A 26,173-nucleotide genomic window follows, 5' to 3' on the forward strand; every position below is an offset into this window, starting at 1 on the left:
CATTTCGTGCGTTATTTGCGCATGAAAAACGCAGCACACGTTTCGATTTGCTTGCCATTCTGCGCGTGATCTTCTAAATTTTTGCTATTGCGTTCATTGCTTCGCCTTTGCGGCCAAGCTGTGACATTTTTTTTTTCCTCATGAATGAATGGATGAATGAATGTGGCTGTACCCTTTAGATCGGGCGGTGGCTAACGCCACCTAGCAGAAATACTTAGTAAACTAATCATTAGATTTATCTTTTTTTCTTTAAATAGTGAGGTTGAGGGTTTGTACTTTGCAGTGAAGGGTTTAATTTTCACTCGTGCCTTGACTTTAGCCACCAATCAAATAACCATCTTCTAGTTAAGTCTACCTGCTTAAAGTCTATTTTGCCCTCCCTGTCCCTAACCCCCGTGCTTTGAAAAACTCTGCGCCATCATCCTGAACTATAGGGTGAAGCCCTTTATAGAACATTATCAAGTGTTCGGCAGTTTCTTCTTCCTCTCCACACGCTCTGCATACTGTATCTTCCCCTTCGTATTCCAGGGCATTCACTTTCAAATTTCTAAGGCAAATTTCAGGGCATTCGCGTCCTCTAGCGGCATTCCGGCGCAACCTACGAAAACGAAACCAAAACAAACAGCCTGTGGTTTGCCCGTCCATGTGAACTGCGCGAACATCTTACACCTTGCATCTTATCGCCAGCGGAATGTTTTCCTCGTGTTTTCATCGAAGATGCGAGCCGCCCGAGTTGGTGCCGGCTGCAAAAGCGGCCTTGGCGTTGCACTCTGGAATGATCCGCACTCGGCGGCCAACGCAGTTCAGCGCTTAAACCGTTTAGACAAACTGTTCCACGCTACGTGTATTGAAGCTAGAGTGTACTGAAACCGTAACTGGGGCTGACCGGTTAACTCGTTTTGCGGAGCGCACCAGAGGAGTTGTCTCAGTTTCAGTCTTCGAGAACGCGTCATTTTGTGTGCAATGGCTGGTGGGACAATCGACAACCTCTCCGCTGTGCTTTACAAGAAGGGCGACATTCGTTTGGTACGTACGTGTTAAGCATTACAATTTGTTTACGCGCGCCCCGTTGAAAACACATGGCGTGTCATTCTCGCGGTCGTAGATTTGTGGATTTTCGCACTCATTTGTGGCCTTGCTCGATTTCAGGAACAGCGGCCCATACCGGAGCCTGGCGATAATGGTACTTAAAGGCTTGCTACGTGTACGCCCTGCGGAGTTTATGCACTTCGGCGCTCGACTGCGGACCTGAAGGTCGCGGGATCGAATCCCGGCCGCCGCATTTTCGATGAGGCGAAAACGCTTGAGGCCCGTGTGCCCAGATTTTGGTGCCCGTTAAAGAATCCCGATCGGTCAGAACTTCTGGAGCCCTCCATAACAGCGTACTTCATGAGTGTGTCGTAAATTTGAAACGTGAAACCCCAACAATTGTATGACGCACTATGCTGCGTGTAATGCCTTAGAGCTTATGTTGTCTGCTTTCCAAGCTTTCAAGCTCATTCATGTGCGCATGTAACACTTGCATTGCTTAAGTGGCAGGTATATTTATCTGGATGGATGAATTAAATGACACTGGCATGATCGGATCAGCATGGAGTGGTGAATTCCTCGCTAACCTCTGGTTAACCAGTACCAGTCCTCGCTAACCAGTACCACCAGAAAAGCAGGGGTTGCAAGCTAAATTGGTACACGGTATCAATCACTACTGTAATGATAACGTGACTTTGGTGTGAGATATCAGTGATTCTTTCTAGGCTACTGAATACTTGTCAATTCATTGTGACAACATTAATATAGTTGCCTATACTATGTGCATGAACACTAAAGTTAATAATCAGATGCAAGGTTACACCATTTTTGACCTTCTTGCTGGGCCTTGACAAGTCACATAGAGTGCATAGTTCAAACGATGTAAAAAAATATTGTGTGTAGCTACTAATATACAATCTGTAAAGAGATTTCATGCTTGCACATACCAGAAATTACTGTAATTTCACTCAGCACGTTTATGTATTTAACAGCACCGCACATGATAGCGAATTGCAAGCTGTTAAAGAAAGGACAGCACGAAAGAAGACGTACCAAACAGATTGTTGCCACGAAGGCCGGTATTTGGGAGCACAAAGCAGACAAGATGCACAAGATGGCGTTGATAAGATGAGCGCTTACTAATTCAGACTAAAGTTTCTGAAAATGGCCAGGTTTTATTTTTCACCAAAAGCCAACAGAAGCAAGGAAGTGCAGTGCATGAAACCACAACTTTACAACTGAAGAACAGCTATCACCTTAAAGCTAAAAACCGCAGCAAAAACCGCGGCAATATAAAACAAAAGCTACTTCTTGCACACGAGGTTCACAAAACTGAGAGGAACCAACTGAGGTGGAAAGACAACGGTCATGCCAAGTGTGTGCGTGTCTATAGCTGGCCTATTCCAAGTGCCAAAAACTTGTCATAATAAGCTACTTCACTGGTTTGTAGGTTAATAGACTGTTGACTGATGCATGTGGAAGCATTTCTTCAGATATAAGATGCTTCGATTACTTGTTATCTGTTGTGAAACCTTCTCTTGGTATCTGAGCTGTGGTGATGGCGGTCTTCTTGTCCGCTCGATCGGGTATTTATGTGCATGCAAATATGGAAGTGTTAGTGCCGCATCAACTGAGCTCTAGCACAATTAATGTTTCCTGTACCTTCCATGGCTTCATTATCACTTGATTTTAATTAGCATTGTATTAAGTGCTTTTTCCACCTTCAATTGATGCAAAAATTGACATTAATATATTTTTATATATCTATTTATTAGCAAAACATTGTCGACCCTCTTTGAGGGTTATTAAAGGTGTGGAAAAAACACAAGCATTGTGCAAGGTAGTGCAATGCCAATACAACAAAGAGTACACAATAATAAAAAGCACGCAAGAGTAATGACATTATCACATGCAAGTGTCGGGAACATGGGGATTTATAATGTATGCAATAATATGCAAGCATATAAATACATTGCTTATAAAACCAAAATAATGAAGGAAAAAATAACCATTTGATTGTGAATGCCTTCTTCCGTGCACAAGCAACTTGGAAGCACCGAGATCAGATTTTCAATACTTTCTAAAAAGTTTTCAAGTGTTGACTGCGCTACAGTAATTGGATCAAGTGCAGCCCATTATGCATGTAAAAAAATGAAAAACGATGAAACAAATTGATTGCAAACTTAACTGTGGCATGTCCTGCTCCAGATGTCCAAATACAGATGCATTCGGTCGGCATCTGTGGCTCGGACGTGCACTACTGGACCCACGGTGCCATTGGAAACTTCATCGTGCGGGAGCCGATGGTCCTCGGCCATGAATCCAGTGGTACTGTGGTGAAAGCTGGCAAGAATGTGAAGCACCTAAAGCCAGGTGAGCAACGTTGCCTGCTGTAAATAAAGTCGGTGTCGTCGTGCTTATAAAAGGAAAAAGTGACATCCACAGTTTTGTAGCGTGAAGCTTCAAGGAAATCTGTATAAATGTTTCGGAAAGGAAAGCTTGTTAGTTTATGAAATAATTCAACCAGTTGTGCCACATGGATGAAACAGTGAAGTTGGTGACATTTCTTTCATCGGACTAACGTGTTTCCACGTTTTGTGGGTTTCAGACTTGTTGTATCACTTTCTCTTCATCGAACACTCTTTGTTAAGCTTTGAAGTGGTGGCACAGTTTTGTTGCATATTGACCGTATCACTCACATACACATTTTCACAAGGAAGGGTCTTAAGGTCTCCGATATGTTGTATCACTTCTCTTAATAATGAGAACTAACAGACAATAATGCCAAGGCCTTATTATGTGTTCGTTCTCATTAATATTGTGCCTGACAAAGAAAACAAGCCCATAAATTTACACTTTTTTCTCTCTTTATTAAACACTTTTGCTAAGCTTTGGGGTGGCAATACAATCACCATCTTTTATAACCACACAGCATAACGTGGTAGTGGTGTGATTGTGGCAGTGCGCAGGCTATTTGTTGTGCCAACCGCTGCGTTCTTCCTTTTTAGTGGAAGTTGTGCGCAGCAAGCACAGGACCGAGTCGACTGGCGAAATATGGGAGAGGGCTTTGTCCTGCAGTGGGCATAGTCAGGCTGATGATGATGTGTAGCGAGACTTGCCCCCTTTCTGTGGCACATATGCATGTGTGATGATGATAGTTTTCTGATAGGCCGCACGGACTTCTATGGCGCACAACCTACTGTTCGGCTAACTGCTGCCATCATATTTAGTGAACCAGTGCTGAGTAGTGGGATCTACCCAATGTCTGTGATGCTTACTCACCCACAAGCCCACAAGCGTTACCGCGAATCCCGGACATGAAAGGCTACACCGAGAACAGCTTCGCTGTTCCGGGTCGTCCTGGTTTGGCACTCGAACTCGTTACTATTATCCTTTCGAGGTGGTCACCCTACCAACTGAATTAACTCGGAAGCTAGCAATTGGAAGTGTGAGAGTGAAACAACCCACAACTTCGAAGCACGTGTACAACAAATAGGTAAATTACTTCTGCGAAATTTCACAAAATGTAGAAAGGGTACTTAGCTGAGAAACTGAACCTAGGCAGAAGCGTAAGTTTGGTGGTGGCTCTTATGGTATCAGTCAGCCAACAATATGATTCTGACATTGCTTGGACTTCCTCGACTTAAAGGAAGTGCTCACACGAAGCACAGATAAAATTTGGTGTCATGGCTCACAATTGCTTCTACCGGGTCATGCTTTAAGACAGTCATGGGAAGGCAGTGACAGTGGCATAAACTTGATGAATCTGAGCTGGGCAGACAACAGAAATGTTATGTCTTACAACTTTATTCTCTGTCAATATATTTATGTGTAATAGGTTTGGTTCCTTACAGTTATAGAAACAACGTAGAATTTCGGAAGATGATCAGGACTAGAAGTGGAGAAAAATTGTTTAACTGGGGGGTATGTCACTGGAACTGGCATAACGTATTTCCATGCGCCAGTTTCTTCATTTTGATGTGACTGGGTTTCACTAACAAAAACTGTTGAGCCCCTTTTGGCACAGGCTGCACAGTCATGTTTGTAAAGCTTTAGGATTGTGTGAAATTTATTAAAGTTACGTGCAGGGTGCAACTAGACTAGTTGATTCAGGAGCATACAAAAGTATGAGCGATAACGCTGGAAGGTTCGATCACTGGTGGGTAAAAGACGGGCGCACTCCACTGATGATCGCCACTATCATTGTACAGTGTGTATTGCTTGGTCTTTTACTTTTCATGTTGTGGACATAGGTCCACTCAGTAAAGAGTTTCATCATTAACAGCCCAACTTACTTCCACAGTTTCCTTTGCTTTTTTTTTCATCATTAGCTCTAATGGCATCCTCGTTCTATGACTTCACAAGACGTTCGTGCGGTCAGCCACGCATGTTGTGTTGATGATTGCCCGACCACCCTTCAGGTGACCGTGTGGCGATTGAGCCTGGCGTGCCGTGCCGCTGCTGCAGCTTCTGCAAGGAAGGCCGGTACAACCTCTGCCCTGATGTCGTATTTTGTGCCACGCCGCCGCACCACGGCACGCTCACTCGCTTCTACACCCATGCTGCTGACTTCTGCTACAAGTCAGTGCTTGCCATTTGCTATTTTGTCAGTAGTAGTTAACCCTTTACCTCTCGTTGGACAACTTGAGCGCAAGCTCGGATTTCGCACACCCGCTGCTGTGTACTATGACCAGCTTGGTTGTGGTAAACGTCAGCATTCGTTTCCTCATGCTCGGCAAGTGGTCCATGCAGTCGACTCTCATTAATTCAAACTCGAAGGGACCTCTGAATTTTGTTTGAATCATCAAAAAGTTTGAATTATCAGACGTTCTCAGATAGATGACTCTGGGCAAGGTGACACCGCACATTATGACTAAGCATGAATTTTATCCCATTTAAAAATTTTTAGTGTTCTCAAACCTCAACTGCACACAATGAAGAAAAAGCAGAGGTGTAAGGCCCACAAGTTTATCGGCCATTTACTGCTGATCAGACCTTGTATAAAGAAATTGTGAATTGCCAACTGATTCTTTGCTATATGTGCCTTCAGCACAAAGCTCTCTGTACCTGTTGAGAAGCATCATGGTCTACCATGCATGTGCTTTGTTTTAAACATTTGTTTACTAGCAAAGCCTTTTTCTTTGTAGGCCCGAGGTGCTTATTTCTCATTTTTAGACTGTTAGGAATATATAAGCTGGCAAATTTTAAACAGTAGTGGGAAAGCAGCATATATTTTTTTATGGGAACTGCAAAAAGTTTGGATTATCACGAGTCTACTGTATTTATATTTTTGAAGGGACCGTGACACGATCAGCCGACAACTTGCGGTTCTCAGCGAAAGCTGGATGTAGGGGGTCTTTTGTGCCCCTACATATGTGAAAGATGTGAACGATAAAAGAAAACTTTAGTGCAAAACTAGCTCTATAAGTCCCCAGCTATTAACTACATCCACCGGCAACATTTTGCCATGGCTTGTGTGATGTCATGTGTTATGTTGAGCAGAGCCATCATCTTTACTGAAGTTTCAACTGCATGAAGTTGTTGACTTTCAATGCCATTCTTAGGAATGCTTGAATAGCTAGACTGCACGCGCAGCTGACGACGAAACACAATTTTTCCCGCAGACATTCGCGCAGCGAGCAGCCTTTTTGGTCACGGTTTTCAGATGTGCCAGTGTTGTCCAACTTTCAGGCTGCTTGCATGTTTATGAAGATATTCAATTGTGAATTAAGTGTTCGACCAAAGGTGCTAAAATTTTTCCACTTGGTTAGTGAATGCACAAAAATTAACTTTCGTAACATGGATTATAACGCTAAGTGGATGTCATAGTCCCTTTAAGGCTGTCTGAGTACATCTAGTAATCTGCACATCCAGTTCTCATATACTTAGGCTGATACAGTACCATATCATTTTCCACTACAATGCCACAAAACTGAGAGCATGCCATGCAGTGATCTGAACTTTCTCTTGGACCTCAAGAAACTTGAGGTATGTTTGATTCACCTGCACCAGTCAGAATGAGGTCACGGAGGTACACTAGAAGTTCAGAAATTGTGCAGCGCAAGTTTAGTAATGAAGGTGCAGTGTACCAACCTCTCCCTACATACATTTAATTAAAAAAAAAAGGTGCAGTGTGGCACTAAAGACGAATGACGAGGGGCCAACATGGTGCAAGCCTTATTTTTGTTCGCTTTACTTACGTCAACCACCTAACATTGCCAGGTGGCAAAACGCACCATGTTAGTAGATGCGGGTGTATCAGCTATGCCTGAATGCTTCATCGTCTTCTCAGCTGCTATTATTATTATTAGGCGCACAACTGCACCTCTCCAGCACCTTTTGAAAGGAATGGCGTGGTTCAAAGATTACCATTGCTAGTTCGCTGAAACTAATTCCAGTGTGCAGCAACTCGTGAACTGGCTCAGGTGGCACAGACGAATTGAACGGACCCTTTTTTTATCGAAGCTAAGGCGAGAAAACATGAGATGCAAGTGAAGAAGGCAGCGCAAACACCGTGTCTGCGTGCCTCATCTGTTATGACGGGCCCTTAGCAACATTATCAACTTTCTCTCGATCTATTTTTGTTCAAGAAAAACGATAGATTTAAGAATGTACTTTCAATAATAATGCAAGACAGTTGAGTTGAGACTACTTTCTAGTGTTCCCTTGGGTGCCCACTCTCAGTTTATTTATTTTTTTATTGATGATTTAGTTTTAGTCTCAGGGGCCTCTCTGTACTACAGAGGAGGGTGCATTACGGAAGCAATAGTTGAAAAGGAGCAATAAATAACAATGGAAGCATAATCTGCAATTAGTGCAGTATTTGCTAATCATACAGTGCTAGCCGACTATGTCAAGTATGCTGTACAAGGAAAAAATAAAGTACTAAAATAAAAGTAATGAAAATATTGCTTATTATATAATATTACCTGGGTGTATAAAACACAGCGTTGGAACAAGACTGTGGGTACTTTCTGAAATCGCATTGTGAGGTTGACTGGTGTAGAACTAATAAAGTATGATTTAAACACACAGATAATATTAGATCATACAAATGCTGGTTGCTATACAACGTTAGCTAATACTTTACAAAACTTCTTGTCATTCACAATAGACACAATATCAGCTCGAATGTTGTTCCATTCACATTACATACATGATATAAACCATAGTGAAAAACTATCTTTGTGCTAATGATCAATTGGGTGAGAAAAGTAATATGGTAGGGATTTCAAGATGTATAGTAGTGTGGTGGTATAGTTAATGAAAAAAATAATAAACAAGAAACTTTAGGATACTTTAGAAATAGAATACTGTATGTTTATGACGCTAACATACGAGTAAGCTGGGGAGCTGGTTTTACATTTTAATTGTGGTGGTGCTAATATTCCACATTGTTTCTCTCTCTCCGTATCACTTGACGCCAGTTCTGTTCTCTCTCTTTGGCAGTTAGCACCTACTTAATTTTGTGCAATGTTTATCTCAAAACACACTTGCAGTGAAAATATGAACTGTGTAAACAACTGTAGCTTTAGATAGAGCAGTTAATTAGACGTAGAGTAGCTTCTGTGCTAAATTTTACATTTACTTTGCAATGAATGTTTTGCAAGAAGTTGGCAATACCATACGTTTTTCTATGCTGAAAAAAAAAATGCCGTTGTCACCACTTGCCAAGAAGCGACGCATGATAGTGAATGCTCGACTTTTTGGTGTGACGTGCAAGCTTGATCTGCTTTCAACTGAGGCAGTAGCCTGTGGCGCGCTGAGAGATATTTAAAACCGTGCTCTGTCACCCCATGTCTTATCTGCTGCCTGCCAGGTGCCTGGTTTGTCCACTTTTTGTTCATTAGACTGTTCATTATGAAATTAACACTTCACATGCCTGTAGCTTTGTCAAGATCTGGTTAATAGTATATGCTGCTTATTTATGAAATAGGTCAGAGTGAACTTCCATTGTATTGTGGCTTTAAGCATATCATCATCTGTAGACTTTAGAGCTGGTATTTTCTAGCAACGCATTGAGCTCAACTCTGTGCTGGGCTTCTCATCCACTGCTCACAGTTAACTGATCTCATTGACGTCATGGGCAGAGTGACATGTCACTCTGAACAGTGGCAAATTGCAAAAAGCAGGACAAGGCCTTAGCATCGGAAAAGGCGTCGCTGTGATATCCTGGTTTACGACTCTGTTCTGAGCAGCAGTGCACATTGGTTTGTGCATTTTGTAAACGTTCTGCTCATGCAAATTAAGAAAAGACCACTCCTTTCACAGATGTGATTGTACGATGCTTTTATGCACAATAACATGCGTTGATTCTATATTCTGTACGTATTCTGTATTCAGTATGTACTCTGTACATCGATTTTATGTACCATAACATACATCGATTCTGTATTCTGTACCTATTTCATATGGTGATTACATGCACATTAAAGGGGCCCTAAAACGCTTTTTCTAGTAACCACAAAATGAATTCAATGGAAAAGCTTATTGCCTCAGGAATTCAACGCCGCAAAAATTTTAGGAATCCGTCCAGTGGAAGTGGAGTTACAAAGGTTTGTCGCATGCTGCAATTGCATTCTCTCTTCTCTTGTTACGATGAAAGCGCTGGAAGCTAAAAAGGTAGGGATGGCGGGGCCACAGAAAAACGTCACACGCGTCTCGTGGTATTGAGCACTTTTTTTTTCTTTCTTTTTTTTTCGGTGTGATCGCACGCGCGCGCTTGGGCAAGTCGCTGCCTCTTGCGGCAATCTCTGTAACTAGCGAGCGCGCCGTGTTCAAATCAGCCAATGGCTGATAGATGGGTAATTCATGTGTGATTTTTGGGCATATTCCGCCATTCGTCGAGAGAAGAGAAAGCAATTTTTAGCTGACTTTGGTAATTTATTGTGAATTCCAAGGCGCAGGCTGTGCTATAATATTTGGCTCACATGTTGTCGGGAGCCTCTACTACCGATCATCAGTATTTTCTGACCTTGCTCAAAAAGTATTGCAGGGCCCCTTTAATGTAATTGAACGTGATGAGGATCCAAGCTTTCATTTTTATGCAGGTTGCCCGACCACGTGTCTTTCGAGGAGGCTGCTCTTTTGGAGCCTTTGTCGGTGGCGGTTCACGCCTGTCGCCGAGCACACCTCCAAATTGGCCAGACAGTGCTGATATGCGGTGCAGGTTTGTCTCTCACTGGTTTTATTTTATGGGTACCGGCCATTCAATTGCCTCAGTGACTTTGCAAATGCAGTGTGAACTGAAAATTCAATTTACGGGGACATCCTAGTGCTAGCAGTGGCTTCCCTCACTGCTTGCATTTGTGACCAAAAAGAAGACCATCACGTGCCAAGGAGGCATGCATCATAAAATGATGCAACAGAATGTTATACTTCTGTGTCTAAAAAAAACGACCTAGTTATTACAGGATGCAATCCACTCATATGAACCAAGTGAGGGAAGTGACGTTTTGTGTCACCGAAAGCCACAGACACTCTCCTAGCTGATCATTTTCATGAATGCTGGTGTGCCCTTCTTTTTACGGACAATATGATATTTCCCAGGCACAAAAAGCAGTTTGGCCGAGAAATTATCAAGGCCTTTCACATTGAAAGAGTAAGCTATATATGCATGAGCCAGCCATCGATCAGGCTGCGGGATACAAATATTTAGTCAGCACGTTCGGTAATTTGATGTAAAAGTAGTTTTGCACATATTTAGTTAAAGGGCAAAAGCCAGAAATGTTCGTTTTGTTTGTAACACCTGTCACTTGGTCTGATGACTTGCCTAGTTTATGTTCTTATGAGGTCCATTCACTAGAGAGTCAGCGCATGTTGTGTGCACTTTTATCTGTGGTCATTTTTTGTGCGCGTCGTGAAGTCATAAGTTTGAGCCTATACCAGCTAGCTCAGTGTTCCAGTCTAAGTCATTTTCTTTCCGACTTCTGTATTAATGGGAAATAAATTATTGCTGTATTGTAACCTCAGCATAGCACATTGTTCGTTATAAGGTTCAGCCATATATTAGCCTACTCTCTGTATTATGTTGTGCATTCTCTGCTTCATCGAGAAACGATATGCGGTGGTGCTATTCTTAATCTTTTCTCTTCTGTTTCTTTTTTTTTATTTTTATAACTTAGGTCCCATTGGACTTGTAAACCTGCTCACAGCAAAGGCAATGGGAGCCAGCCGCGTCATCATGACTGGTGCGTGTGGACTGAAACTTCCAACCATTGTAACTTGGAGCTATCGTAAAATGATACTTACTTACTACCAGAGCATAATTTCTCATTTTTAAGAAATTGTACTAGTTCCTCAGGACAGCAGTTTGTGTTGCGATAAATCTACACATCTGTTTGCTTGCAGATTGAATCGGGTGTGCTCTATACTTTGATTTTACTTACCAATGCAGGGAAAGCTTCTTCGAATTCGAATTCTAGGACTTTACACATATTTATTTATTTATTATAAATACTATGGTGCTGGATCTAGGGTTAATTACATACAATAAACTGTAAATAGAATGTGTGAACAGCAGCAAAACAACCAATCAAATCAAACAGAGAACAAGTTTTTCTCGCTTTCACTTGGGGACTGCCAAAGGTAATATTTCTTGGCCCTGGAATCCGATTTAAATTATGTAAGACACTACTGTATTGTAAAATACATACGGGAATCTGTCCTCGTTAGAGGCCGGATTTTAGGCACTAAAAAGTGTGTTTTAGGCACTAAAGACAGGCAGGTAAAACACCATTTTAGACCCTCAAAATTGTAATTATAAGCACAATAAATTTCTTGAAAAATTGAAATATCTCAAAACAAGGACGTCGGCGACTTGTATCTACGACAAGAAGCAAAAAAATCTATATATTGTTTAAGATAGCAGAAACGTACCAACGATTGAACACAGGTGTGCATTTTCCGCCTGATTCGCAGTATGTGATCTTTCTTTTTGTTGTCTAGCATTGTTCGTCAAGTATCTACCATTCAATTAACACTCGCCTGGGTCTCTTTTGTGTTGTTGTGGCTGGGATGGGCAGCACAGGAGCAAATAACCAGACCACTGATACCCCACGAAAGAAGGATGCTAGGTCTAATCGCGTAGGACCGATTTCTCCCCTATCCGTGAACACCTTAAAGGGTCCCTTTCTAGGTTTAGGCATTTCGAGCTGACAAGCGTAATGGTGCACTGGGCACTCCACATTATTCCTGTTGAGGTTTGCAAAATTACATGTCGCGTAAAAAGGCTCAATTTCTAATGAATGCCACTTGCCCTCCTTGCGGGCGTGCACCCCAAGATCTAGGGAGTGACGTACAGCAAGCAATGGTCCTGTTTTTACGTCGCTCCTTTACGATGACATTGGTGGGCTGACGTTGCATACCGTACGCTCTTCATCAGAACTACATTAAATGCTAGCTATATCTAGAAAAACAGATGAAAATTGTCCCGAACAGGCAGCCTGAGGCAGAGTGTGCGCACGCAGCCGATGATGATGGTGCTGCTGACACTCGGTGAAGATGAGGACAGAGAGCCAGACAGATGATGATGATTATAATAATGTACAGATGAAAAGAAGCGTATAACAAATGCCCACATTATTTAGGCGAGTGTGTGCTTTTCACATTGCAAACCGGCAGAGGGTACGGTGCTGGAGGCATACATGCATCAGTCATGTTTGTGTACAGTACTCGGCCATTGAAATGCGATACTCGAGCTGCTGGTGACGAGAGCATTCGTGATACATTATGACTCCATCCAGTAGATGACCGTTACGTTCGGCGGGGTTCCGCTTGCAACAGCTTCAATGCACCGCACTCGCATGCCGTGCCAAGCGGCTGGAGCTGGCAGGCATGAGTTATGAAGTGTTGCAGTGCTCTGCCACCAAGAACCACCCAGGGAACGACTGTTTACTGGATTCTGTCACCATGCGTCACGAAAGCTGTTGCCTTCATTGTCACCCTCTCTCCCAGCAGCCACGTGCCCGAGTATCACATTTGAATCGCCGACCAGTGCACTTTTGGTTGCATAATATTTAGTTTCACCACATTAGGTAAACATGCTAAAGCACAACAGTGCTCTTAATACCGTGCATTTCACTGATATCTGTCAGTCACCATGTGCCAGCTTCAAGGAAAATGGTTAGTATATTGCATTGAAGTTGAAACTGCTTTAAGTTTTTTGAACAAGCATTGGTTAATTAAGTTAGGATTACAGCTTTCAAGAGCTGTCTTAAAATAAATGCGCTGTTTTGCAAAGCTTCAGGGCATGCACACTGTGCAAATTTGTGTTCTCTGTGCATGTTCTAGCCCATCTTTCTGTAGAAGAGACGTGTTCCTGTCAAGATTTCTTGTAGAAGAGACATGTTCTGTAGTGCGTTTTGTATATTCACAATGGCCCTGCTGCTAAGAGGATGCGACCATGAAAAAAGAAAGTAATAAAAGAGACTAATTATTAAACTCTTATAATTTGTTAAAAAAAATTATTCAGAAAGGTTAGACTACTTGTTTCATGTAAAGGTATTATATGCTACAGTTGCGCCCCTTTGTAAGAAACGTGCCAGGGGAGGAATGCTTGTCTCTTATATGAGGTGCCCCTTATAAGCAGGGTACCACATTTTCATTTTCGTATCAACCCTTATTTCTATGTAGGCCCGCTGCTGTCTCTCGCACTCATCTGTCTCATAAATCAGTGTCTCTTATAAAAGGATTCGACTGTATAAACGCTTGTCATGCTTAGTTGCTGTTCGTACGTTTCCTTGGCAGACATTGTAAGCAGCAGACTTCAGATGGCAAAGGAGCTTGGTGCCGACTTAGTCATCAGCGTTGCCTCGAAGACTGTGCAGGACACAAAGCAGGAAATTCTCCGCACGCTCGATGACTTGCCCGATGTCACCATAGAGTGCACGGGAGCCGAGTCATCCACCCAGCTTGGCATGGTGGTAAGTTGTCGCAGATCTACACGTTGTCAAACTACAAAACATTAACGCGATATAACTCTTCATATAATTTCCTTTCTTGTTGACATTGAGAACTATTAGTACTAAAGGGATTACCACTCCAAATAAAGTTGTTTCTAGTTTGAACTGGTCTGTGAAAGCATATTTTCTTTATTGACATATTTACTGCATCACTATTTGTGGTTTCTTTGACTGCTGCAATACATAAGTTGGCAGCTATTCTGTCTGCCCTTTTTGTGCGTGCCTGTCATATACCCTGCACAACTGCATATTTTGAGAGGAGTTTATGAATTTAACATTATAAATAGCCCACACGCAGATGTCACATGCTCTTTTCACAGGCTACAAAATCTGGAGGCACACTGGTTCTCGTTGGCATGGGCCCCAATGAAGTGAAGGTTCCCCTGGTAGATGCCGCCTGCCGTGAGATTGACATTCGCGGAATCTTCCGTTACGCAAACTGGTGAGTGTGTCATTCATAGCTCTGTAGCTTCTGCATTTTGGGTTTATACATCAATCTGCATTCTGTCAAGTTAACTTACAAATCATTTGTAGATTGTTTGCGGTCCCAGAGTAGCAGTACAGGTGCTTTTCTAAACCGGCACTGGCAGCAAGCGTGAACAGACATAAGTGTGCATTGATGTAGCATCATGTTCTAGTTTCGCGACAATGTGCAAGCTTAGCATTGTGTAATAAAAAACCACAGCATATCCATGGAGTGAATAATGATGAGTGGGGCGAAGCGTCCGTCAACTCGGCCGTGCTTCGGTCTGTTCGTTCTTGCTTCCGTCCGTCCACGCCACCATCCGTGCATCCATCCGTCAGTACGTCTGCGCGTCAATCCGTCTGCTAGTCTGTCCGTCCGTGCGTAGTTTGGAGTGTCCGTTCGAACACTCCAAACTACAAGTACCGTCATCTCCCATCTCGCATACCCGCTCTAGAGCGGGTATGCGAGATGGGAGATGACGGTACCTGTAGTTTGGAGTGTTCAATTTTTGGTGATTTTAACCTTCCGGCTATTGACTGGTGCAACCCCGCTATCACGCCGGCGCGCAAAAGCGTCGAAAGCGATTTCATAAACACGTGTCTTTCGTTCGGGCTTTCGCAGTTGGTCACATCACCCACAAGAACTACAAACCACTCGAACAATCTACTTGACCTGGTTCTTGCTTCTCACCCCGATAGTTTCTCCCCACTCACCTATCTTGATGGTATCAGTGACCATGCTATCATTCATGGTACGTTTTATTGCCTACACAAACGCCCACCGGAATTATCGAAAACAATAACACTTTACGATAAAGGTAAATATCTCGATATGAACGCTGAACTGAGCCACTTTTGCGATTCGTTCTTGTTGGATTTCGAAACTCGCTCGGTTGAAACAAATTGGTCAATCTTTAAGTATGAAACGCAACGTTTGATTGCAAAATACATACCTACAAAAACGATAACAGAGCGGATCGCATCCCCATGGTTCAGCGTTACGTTAAAACGGCTCAAAAGAAAAAGAAATAGGCAATTTAGAGCGGCAAAAACATCCACCGACCCACGCACATGGGATAAATATCGAGCAACATCGAAAAAGTTCGATTCACTCCTGTCTAAATCCAAACGCACCTTCTTCTCGTCGACACTGCCAGCTCTGATTCGCACTAACCCTAAGCAGTTCTGGAGGACCATTAACCCCAAACACGTAAACCCTACAGTTTCCTTGCTTGACTCCTCAGGAACTGCTATTCCTGACTGCAAGGTTGCCGAGTCCCTCAACTCCACATTCTGCTCAGTATTCACCCGCGAGCCAGACGACGGCCCTGTGTCTCTTTCTACTAAATTGCACTCCATCATGCCCAGCATTACATTCCAACCACACGGCATCTCAAACGTCATTGACTCCCTGAAGCTATCTTCGGCCTCAGGCGTTGACGGCATAAATGCAAAAATTCTTAAAAACACCAAATACCTCTCTAGCATCATTCTTAGCCCTATCTTCCAGCAGTCCCTCTCAACAGGTTCTGTTCCCCAAGATTGGAAAACAAGAAAAGTGGTACCTGTCCCCAAGAAAGCCTCAAGTAACGTGTTTCGTCCAATCTCTCTTACATGTGTTTGCTCTAAAATAATGGAACATATCATTTACACGCACATAGCTAGCTTTCTGAAATCCGCAAAGTTCTTTCATCCCAATCAACCTGGCTTCCAAAAAGGTCTCTCCTGCGACACTCAATTGGCACTCTTCCTGAGTGACATTAATTCTAAATTAGACATTAACGTCCCCGTCAATGCTATTTTCATAGATTTTGAGAAGGCCTTCGACAAAGTTCCCCACAAGCGTTTGCTATCTAAACTTTCACATTTAAACCTTGACGAACATGTATTTGCATGGCTTTCAAACTTTCTAACTAACCGACAGCAGTTTGTCTATGCTAACAACAGTTCTTCATCCTTATCTCCTGTCCTATCAGGTGTTCCTCAAGGGACGGTCCTCGGGCCCTTACTTTTTCTCATATACATCAACGACCTACCAGACAATATTTCTTCAAGCATTCGGTTGTTCGCGGACGACTGCGTCATTTATTGCCCCATTATCGATCCCAGTGATAACGTAGCACTCCAGCAAGACCTAAGGAAGATAGACAAATGGTGCAACAAATGGCTCATGGTGCTAAACGTTCACAAAACATCCATCATGTCATTCCACAGGCGTCACTCCTATTCCACGTACAAATATTTCTTAAGTGGCTCCGCTATATTTCCTGTCTCGTCCACTAAATATCTAGGTCTTCTTATTTCTCATGACCTTACATGGTCATTCCACATAAATCGCATTACCAGTGACGCGAATCGCGCGCTGGGCTTCCTCCGACGTAACATTAACCTGGCTCCGTCCACAGTTAAATTATTGGCCTACGAAACGCTTGTTCGCCCAAAGCTGGAATTCGCGTGTGCACTGTGGGACTTACCGCAAGCTAACTCAAGTACCATCCTTGAATCCGTTCAGAACCGTGCGGCCAGATTCATCTTTTCCGATTATTCATACCACACAAGCGTAACACTTCTTAAACGTAAAGCTAAATTGCCAAGTCTCAAAACACGACGTACAGTAGCACGATTTTGCCTCTTCCACAAATTCTACAACTCGTTATCATGCGAAAGCCTCCACATAAAAACTGCTCACCACCCATCGAATCGCCTCAACCACTCAAAAGCAGTATACCCACCTCGTGCACGCACGACCGCCTATCTAAATTCATTTCCTGTTCTGACAGCCATCGAATGGAACAGCCTTCCTGAAAGTGTCGTCACCAAAACAAACCCGACTCAGTTCAAAGCTGCCGTTGAAAAACTTATGTACTGATTATTTTTGTGTTATGTATGCGATTATCCTTAGTGGTGTTATCTGCTTCACTGATTGGCATTGTATGCTTTTTATGCTTCGTTGGTATGCTTCATTGGTTGGCATTGTATGCTTTTTATTAACAGAGCGTGCTTGATACCCTTTCGTGATACGCTCGTGCAGTTTTTGTTTTCTTTTTTTGTGTTTGTTGATCAGTTGTGTAATTTTCATGCTTCACCACCCCTCATGTAAAACCCCACTCATTGGGGTCTTTGAGGTACCTGTAAATAAATAAATAAATATGTGCCACCGGTGGCTACGTACTACTACATACATGGGATGGACAGACCCACGCCTTAAAGGAGCTTCGCCCCTAAAACCAAGCTGCTAAGCGTCACATCTGCTGAGGATGAAACTGTGATAGGCAATCATAGGCACACACGTGGCCTACACAAACAGATCCACAGCTGCAGTGGACAAAACCTGGGTCGTCAATGCATAGTCATGGATTGCGCCTACACAGTTCTTTAAGTCACATGGCAAAAACGAAACGTGCTTTTTGCAGCCACTGCAGACGACACCAGAGTTTCGACAGACATGTTAATAGGACTAATGCAGTTCACGTGCGTCGCATGAAAATGATAATGAGACAAATCTGCCACAGCCACTGAAGTGTGGGTTTCCAACAACATGATTGTAAATTACCATTCCTTCCTGAAGGCCCGTGGCCAATGCGGTCTCATGCGGTGGTAGGTGCAAATACCTGGAGGCATGAAATATTTAGGATTTCCTGTGGTTATAGATGTTCTCTGTTGTTACCATACGGTTTGCACTGATGAAGATGGCGATGCTTATTGTGCCGCCTTGTTTCAGTTGTTCACAAACACTGTTTCCGCTCTTTTGCGACACATCAGTCTTGGCATGCTCCGAGGATCGTCGGAATTAACTGGCTCACAGCCAAATACACTGAATCAATGAGTTTCATGCCATTAAACAACACATACACTGACCGGGACCAGAGAATGCGTCCAAATGATCTGATTTTTCAAATTAGCGAGCATTGAATTGCCAAGCTTTTACTGTATATGGCAACTATATTGAATCCACAGAAAGGCACACAATGTCTGCACTTGTCTTTCACAGTTACCCCACGGCACTTGCCATGGTTGCTTCGGGCAAGGTGGACGTCAGGCCTCTGGTGACTCACCACTTTAAGCTTGCATCCACAGTTGAAGCCTTCCAGGCAGCCAAGACCGGTGCCGGCGGGGCCATCAAAGTGGTTATAGACTGCAGCTCCTGAGGGTGCTTTTGTCTGGATGCGCTTCTTTCCTTTCCAGGGTTCTATGTGCGTATTTGCAGCGAAGCCTGAACATTCGTTTCTCTTCAGTAGCTGCGATTGTTAGCTTTGCGCATTTACGTAAGTAACCAAAACGTTAGTCATAGGAGTGCGCCAGGGGGTGGGGAGGGAGAGCAGGGGCGGCCACCCCCCTCCCTAGACACCTAAGAGGAGGCATGCAATCAACCACCCCCACCACCCCCTGCCCAAAGGGGAACCTTGCACATGCCTATGATTACAGTAACATTTAAAAACGGGCCACATGCATACTGCACAGTTTGAGCCACCCAGTGATTTTCAACAATCCATGCAGGAGTGTTGGCGAAGCCATTGGAAAGGCAATTAGAGTTTTGGTCTCTCTGCATCATTATCGACATTTATAGATTACTAAGTTGCTGAAAGAGTAAATGTTGGAACGGTGATTGACCAGGTAAATTCAGTACTCTGTATTGAAGTAACCGAGTGTACTTTTTTTTGCGGAACCCGGTATCAGTTGTCAGCAACGCTGTAATTGCAAATGTGTCACTTTTTGAAATGTTTCTGGAATAAGAGTGCTTGTGAAAAGCGATGTGTTAGGCATTGGGGTGATTGGGAACACATCAAGATCTCACTACCGTCGTTCTGTAACTTCATATCACGCAAGAGCCGTTGCATATATCTGAATACAAGACACACTAAAACTCTCCTATTGACCGCAGTTCGGAAGAATGTTATCACGCTTTACATCATGACAGAACTTACACTGCCAAGCCCTGCCGCTGTGGTCTGGTAAGTAAGGTACTTGGCTGCTGACCCGCAGGTTGCGGGATCGAATCACGGCTGTGGCGGCTGCACTTTTGATGGAGGCGATAATGCTGTAGGCTCGTGTGCTCAGATTCGGGCACCTTTAAAGAACCCCAGGTGGTCGAAATTTCCGAAGCCCTCCACTATTGCGTTTCTAATAATCATATGGTGGTTTTGGGATGTTGAACCCCACACATCAATCAGTTCCACTGCCAAGGTTCTTAGATATGTATTTGTGCAACTTGTGAACACAGTGTGCACATATGTAAGTAACCATGACGTTAACATTACTTTTGAAAAGGCTGTGACGATAAATGATGGCCTCGGCAGAAAGGAAGTTAATCAGGTATAAGAGTTTTAAAAGATGAAAGACCCCTAAATACTTCAATTTCGGCAAAGCCAGGGCACAAAGTAAGGCACTTGGAACTACTGTCTGTTACATACAGTATGTGCATTTGGCACATTGAAAGACTCTCTTGCTGGCTGCATACCAAAGTGCACCGAAACTGAGGTTCCATGCAAAATGTACGCCGCATCTTTTGAAGGCAACCATCCGACAGCTATGGTGGCTCACAGTGTTAAGTCTGTAGGAGTCAAGTCTGCAGATAGATCCAAAAGCTGCACTGCGCTGCAGGCAGACAACACTGTTGTATGAAGTACAGGGTTCGGTAACAAAGAATGTCTGTCGGAATGGCCTATCTCTGGAGAAGTTTTTACAGCAACAAGTACAAAGCGTTCAATTGAAATTTACCATAAGCCAACACAGGCACACCTCAATAGGGTAGGGTGAAGTCGGTATGCTGTTTCCAACGAATAATGGACAATATTACTTGACTTCTCTCAAAGGGGCTAATCTAAATACATAAAATATTTTTGAAGCAGGATACATTATATGGTACATAGCACTATTACAAGTTTTTTTACATTTATACAACAATGTAGGAAGAGGGTACCTATTGTTAAATGCAGCGGTTTTTTGTTTTCTTTATTAATTTTGGCAAATATCTTGGAACCCAGCATAATGCTTCATTTGAAGCTTTTAACATGCTCGGCCATGTTGCCATATATCTGCTATCTCTCTTAAAGTACACTGTATGTGATAAAATTGGGATGAGTGCATGTGGTAAGGGCATGACAAATAAGGATGTGGGCTCAATCTTTGTTGCGTTCAAGATGGTTGTGAAGCATACAGGAAGACAGTACCTTGCAAATTTGTGCACAAGTTTATTTAAATACATGACTAGGCACAATAAAAGTTTACAGACAATGACAAGACACTCTGCAAGGACGTAAAAAATTGTGCCACATAGTATCATCACTGGTTTGAGAAAACAGTACCATCACAAATTACAAGATTACAGTGTAGTGATGTTGTAAGGCACAGGGCTTGTTGCTAACAGCAACAGGCCAAGAGACAATACAACCAGAGAAACCGAATGGTTTACTCGGATTGTCTCTTGACATCGTATTTATGTGGTCATACAAAAAGAAAACTGCTTTCTGTTTCCCAAGGGTCATTCTTGCCGTTTGCAATTTTGGTGGCAAATAAACGATTTGTTGCCTACTCAGACCTTTTGAAATGCATCGGTAAGCTCATCATATGCCACAATAACTAGCACCATGCATAGCAAATAGTAATCTGTATCTTTTTTTTCTTGCACATTGACTCTCCACCTTGTACTGTGCACATACATTGAAGCGAAAAATTGAAATGACCAAGGCAGTCTCCCAAATGAACATACAAATAGCGCAGTTGGAAAGAAGTGGTATTAATATTGGAACAAGGCATTTGACAAAAATATATAAAAAATATACTACCTATCGTCACTGACTTGAATATCAGCTGATGAAAAAAACAACCATCATAACTTACAAAATTACGTCACTACACTGTAAGGCACAAGGGTACCATTTGTACAGATACAAACAGCTCATGACATCTTTTAAATGGGCCTGAATTAGTTTGCCATGTAATCATTGAATGAGCTTAGTATCAGAGTTTATTGCCTCATGAGTCTATTACTCCGAAAATGCCTTGAATTCATAAAAAATCTGCAGTGTCACAGGGATTTGTCGCTTGCTTCAAGTACTTTTTCTTCTTTCGTCCTGGCGAGTACACTGGACACTACACAAGGACAGATGACACTAAGAAAAGAGGCTGCATCAGCACGCATCGTGACCTTGAGTGTGCATGACGAAACTTTGTCACTCTCTCTCATTGTGATTCCTGTGTACGCTAGTGTTGCTGTCGCGTAGATTCTTGGCTACGTCGTCGCGTTCCTCCGCAGAGTCTTTTCCCTCGCTCCCGGCGTGAGACACGGCTGGAGTGAGACGCTGTGCGGACGTGCTTTGCAAGAGCTCCGGCCCATTGACCAACTATCGGCGGACGCGCTTTGTTCTGGACTTGCTGTTAGTGGGCTCGTCTTCAAGAGGTTGCCCTGTACCTACGGACACCACTCGTATAGGCAAGTTTGTCCCCGTTTTAGGAGTTTCTAAGATTTTCCTATCAACCCGGCGGTGACAAAGCTAGGCCTATTTCCTAGGCAAAGCCCTGGCCACGGCACCGGGCGTCCGGCTTGCGCCTGGTGACTGTGGGCCTTGTTAGGCTGAAAATGGAATACTACGTCGAAGGAGAGACTATAACGCCCGAAGATTTTGTAGCGGAAGAGTAGGCTTCACAGCTGAAGACACAGGACCGATTTAAAAAGACTTTGTATGGCCTGTAACGCCAAGGGTAAGCCTTGAGAGATGCAGGCTGGCAGCAACAGGTGCAAGACGCACGGAGCGCAGCAAGTCAAGCGGGGGAAAGCGCTGGTGTGGAAGAAACGCGGACCGTTTCTCAAGATGCCAGCCACTGATTTCAAGGTTGTGTACAGGCCCCAGAACTGGGACTTGAGTGTCGTGACATCGACAGAACTCGAATGTGCACTGAGAGCAGCAGCGTGTCTAACAAGTGCAATTGCCGCGGAAGAAGACATTGTGCGGGTTAATGGCACAAACAACACATTGACGGTGAGCACACCGTGTATGAATCGCAGTGGGACATTTGCGACTATGAAGACGCTCAAGCTGGGTGATTGTGACCTGCCGGTTTCGGCGTTCGTGGCGCCGTTGGAGAACTCCGTGCGGGGAGTGATTTACAATGCTTATGATGGATGCCCAGTGGAAAAGTTTGGGCGGGATTCTTTAAGAATGAAGGCATAGATATTCTGGACACGAGACCTCTGGGAAAGTCAAAGGCGATTCAGATTACGTTCGGGGGAAAACGCATACCCCGGTAGGTTATTCACTGGAACTGTCTGTACGCTGTGATCCCATATAGAAATTTAGTCGGGACCTGCTACAACTGCAGACGAGTTGGACATCGAGCGGATGTTTGCTGTCGTCCGAAGAGTAACCTATGTCACCGTTGCGGGAAGGACCATCTTGCCCCGCCAGAAGGAGAGCCACTTACGTGCACGCCGGACTGCATCGTGTGCCATGGTGCGCATCACACAGGGAGCCGGAACTGCAAGTTTCGCCTGGCTCGCAAGCCACCGACAGGCCGGCAGCAGAGCATCAAAAGAGAGGGCGAAGCTTGCAACAATGAGCGGTCCTCGAGGGCCACAGAGCGGTCATCGAGGGGTAAAGAAAGCACAAGCAAAAGCAGGGACCGGTCGAGTTCCTTCCCACCATTGCCATGATGCGGGGGCGGCCAAGGTGGCGGACAGGTATCCAGTCCCAACAGCCACGCACACGACACTAACAAACAGGTGAGCTTGTCAGGCACGGCCTCCCAGAACGAAACTGCTCGAGAGAGGGAGTTAGCAGCGCTGGTTCAGCAGCAGGGAGATTTGATTAAAAGAATGGAAAATAAAATTGCAGAGATGGAACGCACACTTAAAAACGACCAAACACAAGGGACACAGGCACCAGTACAGCAAGGCCTACAGAAAGCGACGGAAGAGCCGTCTGCTCGCGTACAAGAGAGTGTGGCTATGGAAGTGGAGAATCGGGGGACAGTGAAGAGACTACCGCCGGTAGACGAGAAAGCTAATGCAGAACGATTAGTGGAAACGTCACCAGTAAACATGCCACAGCCCATTTTTAAGGTCACTAGTCTTAAGTCGGATGTGACTACCCTTGCGGATAAAGTAGGCAAACCAGGGGATAGAACAGATTGGGGGCTCGAGTCGAAAAAATCGAAGCCAGATTAGACACAATAAAGGAGCGTTTCAGCATGCTTTCCAGTGAATTTAGGGCTTCCCAAACCCAGGTCATGGGCATGGCTCAGCAGCTTCATACTCTATTGGAGGCAAGACTGCCTCCCGTGGGTGACCAAGTGCCATTAGTCAACCTGGTGCCTCATCAGAGCACTTCCCCAACAAATTGAGGTTTTGCAGTGAAACTGCAGGGCCTTTCGTCAAAAGCGGGGTAACCTGCAGTTGCACGTACAAAATCTGGATAGTAAACCGGACATAATAGCCTTACAGGGGGCTAGTAATTCCGTAAAGTTACCCAGATTTAAGGCATTTGCAGTGCCAGGGATTGATTCAAGCGGCGTATCACGCATCTTCACAGCCATGCTAGTCCATTGCAACATCACTGCCATTCAGCATTCCGTAGATAGCAGCAGAGAAGACTACGTCCTGCTGGAAATTTCACCTAAACGAAAGGATGAGAAGAATCTGTTTTTACTTAATGTGTATAGTTCTCCAAAAGAAAAAGGATTGGGCTTGCCACAACTCCCAATTCAAACTCAATGGTTAGCAGCTCGCGCTCAGCGTATAATGGTAGGAGATTTCAATGCGCCTCACCCAGAGTGGGGTTATATTCCAGCCAGCCCAAAGGGCAATCGACTTTGGCAAGTTGCCCAGGATCTGCGATGAACGCTGTTAAACAATCTGCAAGATCATGTGAGGATAGGCAACAGCATAAGCATGAATACCTCTCCAGACCTTACGTTATTTAGAGGTATCAGTTATGCAAAGTAGATTAACACGGGAGAAGCACTAGGAAGTGATCACTATATCCTTTCCACGACGTTTAGCGCTGCGAAGCATAAAGACAAAGTGAAGCGGCATATAATTATGAATTGGGACAGATTTAGGAAAAACGGAGCAGGCACTATAGACGGGAAAATTAGACCTGGACGCATCGGTAGAGGCGCTCAAGAAGGATGTAAAGAATACCACGGTAGAAGAGCCAGTCGAGCAGGAGGAGTTTACGGCGGACTCTAGACTAATACACATGTGGGAAACGCACGCGAGTCTCTTGAGAAGATGGAAGAAGCAAAAATATACTGGCATCCTTCGCAGAAGGACTGCCTAGTTAAAACGGAAAATCGAAAATTATACAATTGAGTTGCAAGCCAAGCAGTAGGACCTGATTTGTGATCGCATGAATGGACTGTTAGGATGCAAAAAGACATGGCAGCTGTAGAGGCATCTTTTGGATCCTGCAGCAACCAAATTGGTGCAACGTGGACAAATGACTCGAGCAATGCATCAATACGAAGGCACAATTAGAGAGTTTATACAGGAACCCCGGAATCGGTACATAACTGATGGAGTAGACGGTTGCTTACCCCGCTACTCGGGGGTGGAAAACTCGGAACTAGATAAAGAGTTTACAATCGCGGAGGTGGAGTTTGCCATGGGGCAGCTGCGTACTTCGTCTGCCGCAGGCCCAATCGGGGTTACTAATAAAATGCTGAGAAATCTAGATTTCAAATCGGTTGGGGCATCACTGACTTGGTAAATGAGTATTGGGTGGCCGGGGAGATCCCAGCACAATGGAAGCATGCTAGGATTCGTATATTTATTCCTAAGCCAGGCAAGAAACTCTGCTTGGAGAACCTGTGCCTCATATCCCTGACATCATGTGTGGGCAAAGTGATGGAGCACGTGGTTCTCAACAGGCTTCAGGGTTATGCAGAGGACAAAACGATATTTCCCCCAACTATGATAGGTTTCAGGGCCAATTTGTCCACGCAGGATGTCATGATACAGTTGAAACATGATGTAGTCGATCCCGGGCATGGCACGGGCACCAAAGCTGTGTTGGGGCTTGACCTGAATAAAGCTTTCGACAATGTTCCGCACGAGGCAATATTAAATAACCTATCGGAAGTTGGCCCAGGGGCCAGGACATTCTGCTACAACAAATCATTCTTGGAGGGTCGAACCACAGAAACTTTAATAGGAGATATCAAATCGGATTCTTTCGCATTGGGGGCAAAGGGACACCACAGGGTTCTGTTTTGTCACCGTTCCTGTTTAACCCTAATATCGGTATCTCCTCCAGGAGATACAGAGACTCATACATGCATTTTATGCAGATTATATTACTCTGGTCATTAAGGGTTACAAGCACCACCGTTAAATGGGAGCATAAGTAGGACAGTTTTCTTGCACATGAATAGCGCGATCAGAAGGACATCGCCGTCTACACAACTTGGGAGTTGCACCACACGACATGAGATCCAGTGATCAGAAGCATTTTAACAAGAAACTAATATTAAATAACCTGCACAAACAGACCTGTCGCCTTCCTGGACATGGTTAATACCATTGCCTAAACACCACACTAATAACAAGTCTGGAAATTTCACCGTACAAAAATAAGTTAGGTGCTAGTTACACTCTTGCACACTTTTATTATGTTCATCATATATTACAGCAAATCTGGCTGCAAAAATAATGCACACACAATGGCCTTACGAGTTTTCATGCAAACCACTAAAACAACCACTAGCATGAAACACATTAA

General features: G+C 43.9%; 1 protein-coding gene across 3 annotated transcripts; it reads left to right on the forward strand.

Moving 5' to 3' along the window:
- The first annotated feature begins 724 nt into the window (after positions 1–724).
- On the forward strand, positions 725–19,075 carry LOC119163742 (sorbitol dehydrogenase). Of its 3 annotated transcripts, none has more exons than XM_075873490.1 (9): positions 725–1,026; positions 1,150–1,183; positions 3,238–3,402; positions 5,451–5,610; positions 10,080–10,198; positions 11,154–11,219; positions 13,777–13,952; positions 14,312–14,433; positions 18,448–19,075. In XM_075873490.1, exons 1-9 carry the CDS (start codon positions 964–966, stop codon positions 18,602–18,604), a joined length of 1,062 nt encoding a protein of 353 aa, XP_075729605.1. In that variant the 5' UTR covers positions 725–963; the 3' UTR covers positions 18,605–19,075. The 3 variants fall into 3 exon arrangements, with proteins under 3 accessions (XP_075729605.1, XP_075729606.1, XP_075729607.1); XM_075873491.1 differs by lacking the exon at positions 18,448–19,075 and adding an exon at positions 15,983–16,061; XM_075873492.1 differs by lacking the exon at positions 1,150–1,183 and having other exon boundaries at positions 894–1,026.
- The last annotated feature ends 7,098 nt before the right edge of the window (positions 19,076–26,173 follow it).

Source organism: Rhipicephalus microplus, chromosome 9 (assembly GCF_043290135.1).
Source record: "Rhipicephalus microplus isolate Deutch F79 chromosome 9, USDA_Rmic, whole genome shotgun sequence".
Taxonomy (NCBI): domain Eukaryota; kingdom Metazoa; phylum Arthropoda; class Arachnida; order Ixodida; family Ixodidae; genus Rhipicephalus; species Rhipicephalus microplus.

What these genes read in the sequence shown, in the direction of transcription:
- LOC119163742 (XM_075873490.1), top strand. Translation starts at nt 964, where the DNA reads ATGGCTGGTGGGACAATCGACAACCTCTCCGCTGTGCTTTACAAGAAG. An exon ending in AGAAGGGCGACATTCGTTTG is followed by an intron (nt 1,027 to 1,149) that starts GTACGTACGTGT and finishes GCTCGATTTCAG; the next exon opens with GAACAGCGGCCCATACCGGA. An exon ending in TGTGAAGCACCTAAAGCCAG is followed by an intron (nt 3,403 to 5,450) that starts GTGAGCAACGTT and finishes ACCACCCTTCAG; the next exon opens with GTGACCGTGTGGCGATTGAG.